Source organism: Neofelis nebulosa, chromosome 18 (genome assembly GCF_028018385.1).
Source record: "Neofelis nebulosa isolate mNeoNeb1 chromosome 18, mNeoNeb1.pri, whole genome shotgun sequence".
Taxonomy (NCBI): domain Eukaryota; kingdom Metazoa; phylum Chordata; class Mammalia; order Carnivora; family Felidae; genus Neofelis; species Neofelis nebulosa.
The window spans coordinates 7809379-7821089 of NC_080799.1; the positions used below are offsets into that span (position 1 = coordinate 7809379).

The 11711-nt window shown below is 53.8% G+C and overlaps 1 protein-coding gene across 1 annotated transcript; it reads left to right on the plus strand.

Moving 5' to 3' along the window:
• Positions 1–1418: 1418 nt before the first annotated feature.
• LOC131501574 (mucin-3B-like) lies at positions 1419–8501 on the plus strand. The gene is given in 11 exon segments (XM_058711888.1): positions 1419–1705; positions 2801–2852; positions 3802–4116; positions 4118–4728; positions 4835–4992; positions 4995–5030; positions 6256–6370; positions 6490–6549; positions 7164–7288; positions 7899–7964; positions 8316–8501. Coding segments are annotated over 11 exon segments (2004 nt in total). The 3' UTR covers positions 8495–8501.
• The last annotated feature ends 3210 nt before the right edge of the window (positions 8502–11711 follow it).

Below are 11711 nucleotides of genomic sequence, written 5' to 3' on the forward strand. Positions count from 1 at the left end.
CTATTCCTTAGGAACCCCACAATTCCTCTGTATTTCCCTTTCCTCTGTCTCCTGGGGTCTGCTCCTGAACCCCAATCCTAGACCTTCCTAACCTAGGAGCCCACAGGCCATCCTCTCACTTACCTCTAAGGCTACCTCCTGGCTCTAGAGGCTCCAACCCAGGGATCTTCATAATCCTCACCCCCATATCCCTGACACACCCAGCTAGGCTGAGAAATGAAACCCCAGCTCTCAGAACAAAGATGTATTGAGTCCAAGGTGAAGAGGAGGCTGATGCTGAGGAGGTCTGGGCACTTCCTGCTTGCAACCACTGTGGCTGCAGGAGTCTCCCCGCCACTCAGCCCCAGCATTATGAGATCTCTGACCCTCACTCTTACCCCCTGTAAAATGGGGTTGATGATTATCTATGGAGTGAAGGGTTTATGTTTGTAAACTAATTAACCCAGTGGTCAAAATAAAGTGGGTGATAGAAAATATGTCTGTTTCTGTTAACACTTACTGCAAAACCTTCAGATTTTTGGGACCCATGCCTATCTGTTCAGCCATCACTTTCTGGAAGCTTCCTTCTCTGTCCAGTCTCTTGGCCTACTAGTGTGGTCCTCTCTCCCTGTCCTTCAATCTCAATAAAGTCTGAGCCTCAGTCTCTGGTTTTCCCTTTGCAGCTCTCTGTGCAGATTTCCCCTCTCTGACCCAATGGCTCCTGTGTCTATGATGTGTTCCCACCCCCATCCTGGGCTTGGCTGGGTTCCCTTGGAAGAGGAAAGTTAGCCCAGACAGCAGTGTGTCATAGGGCGAAGGACAGTGGAGAGCCAAAGGGTGGGACTATGGGCAGCAGGTGGTGGAAGAGGAAGGAACAGAGTAAGGGAAACATGTATGTGTGGAGAAAGGGGTGGGGTGGAAGGACCCTCAGCTGAACCTGCATGTCCAGCACAGCCATCCCAGGGCTAGAAAGTTCCCACTCAGAAGAGGAGGGCAAGGGACCGAGGGCACCCTCTTCAGAACCTCAAAGGCCCTAGCCCCAAGCTGCCTCTGATGGAGGGATAAGCAATGGAACTTCCTACCTTCTGCGATACATATCTGGAAAATGGGGTAGTAAAAAGCTTACGTGGTGTTTAGAGTGATGAAACAACCTGCAAATGAATCCCTCTGTTCTCTCGTCAATACAGGCACTTTCCCCCACGGACGCATCCACTTCCGCTGAGCTTCTCCCCAGAGCAGAAGTGGCTCACACCGCTCTCAGCAACTCCCCACGCTCCAAAGGCACAGCAGGGTGGCCACTCAGCGTCCCCAGCAGGGCCTCTCCCGCTGCCAACAGTAGGGAACGCACACTTAAAATGTCCACCACCTCCCCCTACTTTAAACCTATTTCTGAAGCAGTGCTCAAAACTACAGTCAAGACCAACACCTCAACCATCCCGATGTCCAAGTTTGTCATCAAGGTTGAAACCACTCCACCCACCCTCATTGTCTCCACGAGCACCATAAAGTGTATGGTGCTTATAAGCCACGAGCCTTATAATCACTACCGCTTACCCTGCCACCACCTGCATGACCCCAACTACCACCAAGAGACTCACCTCTGCCATGATCTCTCCTCCCATGACCATTACCACTCTGGGGAAGACTCTCACAGCCATGGCCCTCCTCTCTTCCTCTGTCCCAACCACGCACACAACCTTCCATATGCCCACATCCTCTACAACTGGTAACACAAACAGGATTAGCCTGACCACAGCAAGCATTCATACAACCAGGTGTCTTACCCCAATAATCGCTTCTACCTCTAGTGCCCCTTCTCTAACTGCCACGAACATCTCGGCAACAGTAACTGATCACAACTCTTCACCCATCGCCAGCACCATCTCGATTATGACCACCACTTCACTTCCTAACACCACCGTCACATTTAAAACAGCGACTGCCACCACTCATGATCCCACATCAACAAGTGTATTAACAACGCCTACAACACAAAGCATATCTGCTTCCACTGAAGTGACTGCCACGCTAAGGACACCAACAACAATCGCTTTGGAAACAATGAGCTCCACGGAAATGAAGCTTACTCTGATGAGTGACACTGGCAGGGAAACTCTCATGACAGAAACTCCTTCAACTTCTCCAGGCATGTCATCAATCACCCCAAGAAATACAACTGTTTCTGCCACATCTACCACCTCTGAAGCCACCCTGGAACCCACTACCACCCACATGACATTCACAACCACAGAACCACCCTTCTCCACTGCAGCCACTACACACACCGGGAAGACAACCATCACACCTCATGCCACACCCCCTGGAAAACCACACTTATTCCTACACAGGACATTTCCACAGTGTCTTTCATGACAGAAATTACTTCTCCTCCCACAATCGCATCATTAATTACTCCCAGGAATACAGTCAATTCTCTGACATCAACCTCTTCTACCCCAGTGACCGCCAATCTCTTGACATCAGCCACGAGTATGTGTCTGTCTTCTCCACCTGCCCCATCCACAAAACCAGTCTCCAGTTGGATCACAAACATTACCCCTATATCTACCTTGATTATTACTCCCTATAACCCACACCATGTCCACCCCTACATCTCCCACTATTACTGACACCATAGCTGCAACTGAAATCACCACTCCTGTCAACACTTCCACCATTGCCACCTTGAACACAGCCTCTTTGCCCACTTCCTCCACTCTAGAAACTGCCTCCGCTGCTACTACAATCTTGGTAACAACAACCACCCCTAAAATACCACACAGTCCTCCAGGAGTCACTTCTTCAAACATCTACTCAACAGGAAGCACGACCACATCAGCAATAACCCCATCTCCCACCACTGGTACCCCGAGGTTAGCCATCACCATAAACTCATCCTCTGTTAGTACAGGCATGCCTGCCTCAACACTGACAACCATCACCCCCACATCCAGGAGTACCAATGGTTCATTCATTACCATTCCTGACCTCACCTCTACAAGCACTGTTTCCAAAATGTCCACAATCCCCACATGTATCATCCCATCTCCCCCAGCCGCCCAAAATACAGACACAACATGCAGTGTCATCACAACCTCTTCCACAAGGCTTACTATGGCGCCCGTGCTCACAAGTACCCACAGCACACCCCATCCCACCCTTGCTACACACACTCCAGTTACATATTCAGGCTCATCTTCCACGTCTACCAGCAGCAATGGGACCATTCGGACAGAGAGTACTACCTCAACTGCAACGAGCACAAATACATCACACACAAATGCTAAATCCACCCCGGCACCCACTACCACTGACACACACACAACATCCCCGACCACAGGACTACCCTCTTCTACTAGATTTACTACATACACAGGCAAGGTGACTGTCACACCCTCTCATGCCACATCCACCTGGAAAACCACACTTACTCATACTGGGGATGTTTGGACACAGTCTCTCACCGTGGAGATTACTTCTCCTCTTGCAACTGCATCATCAATCACTCCCATGAATACGGTCAATTCTCTGACATTTATCACCTCTACTCCAGTCACCACCAATACTGTGACATCAGCCATGTGTATGAGTCTATCTTCTCCACCTGCCCCAACCGCAGTCAGTCTCCTCTTTGACGACAAACGCTACCCCTTTATCCACCTTGATTACTACCTTCCCTAGTACCCATGCTGCATTCACCCCTACAGTCACCATGGCCACAACTGAAATCACCACTCCCACAAACACTTCTATCTCTGCTACCTTGAGCACAGCCACTTCACCCACTCTCTCTGCCCCAGAAACAGCCATGACTGTTACTAGAATGTTGGTAACACCCACCCCCACAATATCACACAGTACATCTTGTGTTTCTCCTACACTTTCCCTACTCTGAGTACATCTACAAACGCGCTAACTACTTCTTTCGGTACTACTATTTCCTTTTCAATATCCACAACAATAATGTCCTCTTCCCTATCCTCCGCCAGTGTAAATTCAATGCTCATGACCACCCCTAACTCTCTCCCTACATTCTCACCTCTCTCTGGCATGGAAAATACAGGGACTTCTGTCACTGCTTTCACTACTCTTTTTTCATCCAAAACTACAAGAACTTCTCCAACTATGTCTTCTCTAAAAGACCTTTGCGACTGAAACAACCACCACTTGTTTTATTTCTTCTACTACCCCATGTCCAGAATCTATATCAGTTACGATAGTGCCTGCCTCTCCCACTACTTCATGTATGGAAATGGGTCCAAGTAGTGAAGTTACCTCGATGCCTAACATCCCAATGTTAGTGTTCACCTCTACTACTGAGATGGCTACCTCCCCTAGTTCCACCAGTATGACAACTGTGTTTCGTAGGCATACGGACACTTCTGCTTCCGTTCTGGAAACTCATCCTACCAACAGCATAATGGATGCTCCTAGTTCTATCAGCACTGGGACTGTCCCCAGTTACACGGTTTTGATAAGCACTCGAAGACCCACCAGTGGAAGCTGGATGAGCACCAATTCTGTAACCGTCCCACATATGCCTGGCTTCATGAGCCTCCCACTGACCATGAAACCAAGCAGCAGGTTTCCAACTGCCATGGTGACTTCAATCAAGTTGACTCACTCCACCCCACCCACCATCAAGATTCCAGAAACACCGGTAGTCATCTCTCAGACTACCACCACCCTTATGTCACCCAGGGCAACTTCAACCACTACTCAGATGACCACACAGTCTAGACTGACTACACCTCAGGTTGGACTTGCTGCTTCCCTGTTCCGTCTTCTCTCTCCCCTAATAAATTTCTGTGTCGCCAAGGGCAAACCCTATCTTGAACTTCCCTTTCTTACTGTGTTGCCCAGGCAACTGTGACCATGGTGGCACCTGGATGCAAGGCCTATGCCACTGCCCTTTGAGGTTCTCTGGGGACCACTGTGAGCTCCAGGAGATCAGGTGCCAGAATGGAGGTAAATGGGATGGCCTCAAGTGCCACTTCCCTAGCATCTTCCATGGCTACTGTTGGAGTTTGTGGTGGAAGAGGTGGATCTGGGTGAGTTGTCAGAGCCCTGCCTTTTGCACTTTCTCCTGGGAGGTGCCACTGGCTCTCTCTGGGCCCAGCCCTGCTGTTACCTGTTAGTATTCATGCCATTTTGCCTAATTCTGCCATCCTTGCCTTCTCTCTCACGCTTCCCTCTACCTCACCTCATGCCTCTTTTTCACCCTCACCTCCAGGAGGTGGTTGGGCCACACTCCTTCCTGTGGTCTCCTCCCAGTCTGGGCTGCTCGGAGCTGTATTAACTTCTAATTGCCACTGTAACAAATTATTACAAACTTAGCGGCTGAGATAATGCAAATTTATTATCTTACAATTCTGTAGAGTAGGAGTCTAATGTGAGTTTTACTGGGCTAACATCAAGGTGTCGGCAGGGCTGTGTTCTTCTCTGAAGGCTTTAGAGGAGAATCCATTTCTTTGCCCTTTTCAGGTTCTGAAGCCTCTCACATTCCTGGTCTCAAGGCTCCCTCTCTCCATCTTCAAAGCCAGCAACATTTCATCTCTGTGTCTTTCTTTTCTTTTCTTTTTTTTTTTTCATTTTTTAAAGTTTATTTATTTTTGACAGAGAGAGAGGCAGAGAATGAGCAGGGGAGAGGCAGAGAGAGATGGAGACACAGACTCGGAAGCAGGCTCCAGGCTCTGAGTTGTCAGCACAGAGCCTGACGCGGGGCTCGAACTCATAAACTGTGAGATCATGACCTGAGCTGAAGTCAGATGCTCAACCAACTGAGCCACCCAGGCGCCCCATCTGTGTCTTTCTTCTGTAGTCACATTTTCTTGTGACTGATTCTGACCTCCTGTCTTTCTCTTCCACTGTTAAGGACTCTTGTGATTATGTTGAGCCCACCCAATAATCCGCGTTAATTTTCCCATTTTAGTCAGATGATTAGCAATTTTAATCTACATACAATCTTGATTCCTCCTTGCCATGCAGCATAACATATCCAGAGGTTCTGGGGACTAAGACATAGGCATCTTTGGGAGCCATCATTCTGCCTCCCACTGAGGCAGACAAGGGAGAGACCACAGGTCCGACTGCTGTGCCTCCTTACCTCTAACCTTTCCCTCACCTTGGCACAACTTACCCTAGAAGTCCCGTCTCCTTTCCTCCTACCATTCATTCAGTCTTCAGGGAACATGGAGAGCAGTGATGGGATGAACCTCTGGATTGTGGTGGTGTCAATGGTGGTGAAGTGACCAGAACAGGGCATATTGTGCGCAGACACTGTGGGTGCTGAAGGGGATATGGAGGTGTCTGTTGACCAGGAGATCTCCCCTGACCTCAATGACAACACTTCCAAGGCCTATGAGGATTTCAGCGACACCTTCTGGGATCAGGTGACGGGGAGGGGGAGGGAACTCAAGGGTCCTTCCTTGAAGTTGAGCTTGGGCATCTGGGTACACTCAGGTCACGAGGTTCAGGTGCAAGTGGAAGTGCAAGGATCCTGGCATTTCGGATGCAGAAGATTTACCAAAATGTGCAAGGATTCAAGGATGTGGAGATCCTGTCCCTGAGGCAGGAGACCCTTTTGGGGCTGTGTTGGGTGGGGGAAGGAGAATGAAGGGTGGGGGAATGGAGAAGCCATCCTTTCCTTTTGGAATCAATCAGATTTCAAAAAGAGAGAGGTGGAGGTAGGACATAGGGGAACTAATAACTCCATGGGGACTTTTTTGGATCATTTCCTGTAGTCATTTCTCTGTAGGAGAGATGCCACCTTCCTTTTGAAGCATGGTTGGAAAGAGAGAGATTACATGGGACATGCAGGGAGGTGGCGCATAAAGGCTTATGGGAAGCCTGGTGTCTGGACAGTAGCTGGTTTCTCTCTGGCTGGCACCTGGCCTGCTGAGTGGTCAGCCCGAGTGAGGCAAAGTGCCCAGGAGGGCCTGGTTTGATAATGGCTTGATGCAAGGCAGGAGAATGTCAATCATTCCTTGTCCTGCCTTCCAGGCTGACCAAGTCAGGGATGCTGGTGGGTCCTGAAAATAATGTGTCTGGAATCCCAACTCATTGCCTTTGCCTTCCTCTCACACCAGCGCACTTGTGGTTGGTCCTGGAGGTGACCTTTTAAAGACCTATGTGCCCCAGGCCTGGGCACCTTGTAAGACACCCAACCTTCTGGATCCCCTCAGGAATGGCAGCATTGTGGTGCCCTTTAGCCTCCAGCTGGAGAGCGAGTATGAGAAGGTGAAGACAGTCTTGAAGGAGGAGCTCCAGAATGTCAGCCACAATGGGGACAGCTGCCAGAGTGAGTAGAGTAAGCCAAGACCGGAGGGAGGGGTTGGGGCAGAGCCACCAGCTTGGAGAGGAGCCTCTGGGCTCCGGTGCCAGCCCTGGGGTAGGTCTACAGCCAACTGGGCCAAGGATGGGGTTAAGGAGGGGCTAGTCCGAACCTGGGTGCTGGGGAAGACTCCTTGAAAGTTCTGCTCCAAATTTTCAGGATGGCTGAGGATGCTTGCTTATTCGGGGGAGATGAGAGAGGCAAGAGTCACCTTCCCTTGCAGCCCCTCCACATGTCCCCCACAGTGGCAGAGCCCTCTCTGCCCCTCCCCAGGCTTCCCTGCTCTGCTTCCCTGTTCCTGACCCTCTATTTATTTTTTAAAGGTGTGTGTGTGTGTGTGTGTGTGTGTGCGTGAGAGAGAGAGAGAGAGAATGAGCAAGCAGGGGAGGCGCAGAAAGAGGGAGACTGGGAATCCCAAGCAGGCTCTGCACTGACAGTGCAGCTCAATGTCATGAACTATGAGATCATGACCCGAGCCCAGCTCAAGAGTCCAAGGCTTAACTGACTGAGCCACCCAGGCGCCCCTGTCCCTGACCCTTTAACCTCCATCAATTCCACCTGTGCCTGTGTCCCCCCCCCCCCCCAGCCCTGTGTTTTGGGCCTGACTTCATCAAGGTGACCAACGACACCAGGAAGGAGCTGACCCTAGAAGGTAAGGGTGGGCAAAGGGCTGAGTGGCCCCCCGGGAAGTCCTGACTCTCCCACCACCGGACATCTGCCCATTGACATTCTTGGGGAGGAGGGAAGACCTTTCAGGAGGCAAGTGGTGTGGCCCCGGCAGGGCTGCCCTTCCTGGAGCTTATTAGCTTCTCACCTGAGGACCAGCAGGGAAGGTGAGGGTCTTAGGGGCCGACCCTCCCCTCATCTAATCTCAGGGTCCACTCCATGACGCCCCACCCTCGGAAACGTAGTTTCTCCCATCTGTTTTCAGCGTGATTATAACCAGGCCCCTGAATAGAGTGGATGAGGTCCTTGTCTCTCTGCACCCCCCTCCCACCTCCAGCCATCTGTCGCCGGGCCACTGCCAAAGGCTATGAGGATTTCTTTTTCCCCTCGGTGGAGGAGAACCGGCTCTGCTGCGTCACCAAATGCACGTCGGGCGTGGATGGCGCCATCGACTGTCACCAAGGCCAGTGCTTTGTGGAGAGGAGCGGTCCCGCTCGCTCGCTGGTGAGACCCTGAGCACCCGCGGGAGCCCCGCCCCCTCGCCCCCCACCCCGGGCCCCCCCCCCCCCCCCCGCCCACCTGCCGGCGCCCGCGGAGTCCAAGTATGTTAGCCGACCCGCCCAGATGGTGGTGAGGGTCTGTGACCTGTGACCCCCTGCTCCAGCTGCTTCTCCACGGACACGCGCTGGTTTTCGGGCCCGCGCTGCGAGGTGGTTGTCGCCTGGAGGGCACTGGTCGGGGGCCTGACGGGCGCCGCGGCTCTGCGGCTGCTGGCGCTGAGCATCTTCGTTGCCCGCTCCAGCACAGCCGGCCGAGGCGGAGGCAGGGGAGCGCGTTGGGGGTGGGCGTGAGGGCGGCAAAGGGGTCCCCGCTGGGGCGGTCCTGCTCTGCCAGCGCGTCGCCCCAACTCAGGTCCTGGGGCGGCGACGGATGTGGGAGGAGGACACTGTGGGGACGTTTTCGGACTTGGGCTTGGAGGACGAGCGAACAGGTGAGTCTTGCCTCCCGGGGAGGGGGGCAGAGGCCTCCCTGGGCGCCACTGAGGGCCAGGGGAGGACCCAACTACCTCCCTTGCCCGAGGCAGACACGGACCTCCTGCCGGGAAGCTTGAGTAGCCACTTCCCTGGGCACCCCCCGAAGGAGGCACGGGTCCTGCACGCGCCATCCCTACAGGGCAGGCACTGGGCACAGGAGCCCCCCTCCCAGGCCTTGCTTTCCCCACCCTTCCTTCCCTTCTCTTTTCCTGCCCCTTTCTCCTCTCTTTCCTCCTGTTCTCCCCCCCACCCCCCCGCCCGCCCTTTTCTCTCTCTCTAGTCAAGGATGAAAACTTCCAGGTGGCCTTGGAGGACGTGGACATCAATGTGAGCGTGAGGGCGCCAAGGGGGAATGGTGAGGAGCTCTCCCAGATCCAGGTCCAGAAGCCCTCCCGCCAGCCACCAGGGCAGGGGCCGGGCTAGGACCAGGAGGCAGTGGCTTTCCAGCCAGTCTGAGCAGGGTGGCTCCCTGTTCCCACTCCCTGTTTCACACATATCCTGTGGCGGGTGCACATCCAGAGACCTGAGGTGGCCTCGTCTTTGCTGTGGGCCCTGCGCCTCCCCCTTCCCCCCTGCCCCCTGCCCCCTGCCCCCAACGGTAGGAAGGAACCATACCCACCGCATCCATTTTGCGAGATGGCCCGAGGACTCGTGCAGCGCCGTCTCCCGGTTACCTTGGGAAATTCGACCAGCCCCGATCCTCATCCTTCTCCCAGCTTGGGTGAAACCCACCTGGAGACCCGGTTCAAACCCAGGCTCCTCCACTGTGGGACTTCGGGCAAGTCAGTAACTTCTCTGAACCTGTAAAATGAGTATAGCATACTCGTGCTGATACCTTGAACGACTGTTGCGAAAACTAGATGTGCTCCGGCAGATCTCTGTCCCAGTGCACCTTCCTGTGTCCCCACATGCTTCAGGGGTCTCGGACCTCAGTCTCTATTCTCCTGTGCATCTCCCTATGCCTGTTCCCCACCCGCAGCTGGAACCACCCTCCCTCCTGCTCCCTATGGAACTCCTTGCCGCGTCCCTTGCCCCCACCCTTAAATCTCCCCCTTGTGAACCCACTGCTTGACTCACTCCATGCCCCAGCCCCCAGCCCCGTCTCCCCCAGTTTGTCCCTTCCCCTGTCTTTATGACTTCAGCCCTAAATTCTTACCCCTATCCCAGTGCCCCCGTCCTAAATCCTCCCTCTTCCCCCGACACCCGGTTTCCAGTTATGTACAGATGTCCCCTGCCTCTCAGGTCCCCCACTGCTGCTTCCCAGGCCCTGGTCTCCTGTTCTGAGGCTCCATTCCTTCTCCCTCCCAAGGACACTGGACCCCAGTTTTCCGGGGCCTCAAGAATGAGCAGAAGTTGGGGCGCCTGGGTGGCGCAGTCGGTTAAGCGTCCGACTTCAGCCAGGTCACGATCTCGCGGTCCGTGAGTTCGAGCCCCGCGTCAGGCTCAGGCTCTGGGCTGATGGCTCGGAGCCTGGAGCCTGTTTCCGATTCTGTGTCTCCCTCTCTCTCTGCCCCTCCCCCGTTCATGCTCTGTCTCTCTCTGTCCCAAAAATAAATAAAAAACGTTGAAAAAAAAATTAAAAAAAAAAAAAAGAATGAGCAGAAGTGGAGCCCTGAGATGGAGAAGCCCTCTCAGCTCCTTGGCCTCATTCCTCTGTCTCCCCTGTTCCCTCCCACCCTTCCTCACCACTCCCCTCTCCCTAGCCTCACCCCCATCCCTGCAGTAATGTCAGGGGCCAGAAGTCCCCAGCCTTCTCTGCAGGAACATCTCAAGTGCAGACGGGAAGTCTGCCAGCCTCCAGTTCTCCCGTGTGAACACAATATGGCATTTCTTGTAAAAGAAGTTGCTCTGTGTCTTTCTGCTTCTTATCTCATGGCACCTCCACTTGGAGAACAGGGACTTCCAGAGGATATGTGGGAGGGCCTGGGAACACCAGTTTCTCCCAGCAAGCAAGGAAGGCATCTGTGGGCTGTCCTCAGGGCCATGACTTTCCTCCTAGAGCTCGGGGCCTGTTTTCTTAGAGAGTAGGTGGCTGGGGGAGCCACCAGTTCAGCAGCAGGTGGGGGCCTGTTGGGTTTATCCTCTGTGCCCTTCCTCCCTTGACATAGGAAGGTCAGGGCTGGGTCGGGGGGCGGGGGGTGGGAGGCCCAGGCTAGGTCAGCTGCCATTTGCACTGGTGGGTAAATCTGGTCTCCCCAAAGATCTTGGGCCTCCCCAAGCTTGGGTGGCAGATACACTCATGCCAGAGTTTGCCATGCTTTGGCGTGGGCCCTCCCATTCCCACTACTGTGGGTAGCTGGACTGGAGCTGAGGGTGCTTGGGGCCGACAGAATGAGGTTCTTTGGGTAGGGGTTTGGAAAAAACCCCTGAGATCTTTGCCCTGGACAAGAGAGGGACTGGCGTGGCTGGGGGTGGAGACCAGGACCATAAAGCCTCAGGTGTGAATGGGAGCCCCACCCAGGAGAAGGGTTGGTGGTTGTGAGCCCCGGGGGGGTGGGGGGGAAGGCACTGGAAGTTTGGAAGGGGCCAGCTTGAGGTGGATGATGGAGAAGGAAGGCTGGAAGAAAGAGGGGCTTCTCAAGGGTGGGGTGCAGGGTCCTTCACTCAGCCTGGCCTGTGGCTGGCCGGTCCTGGAAGGACCGTCACTCCTCCCTCCATAGTTACCCTCTCCCTGCCATTTCTTGGCCCCCGCCCCTTGG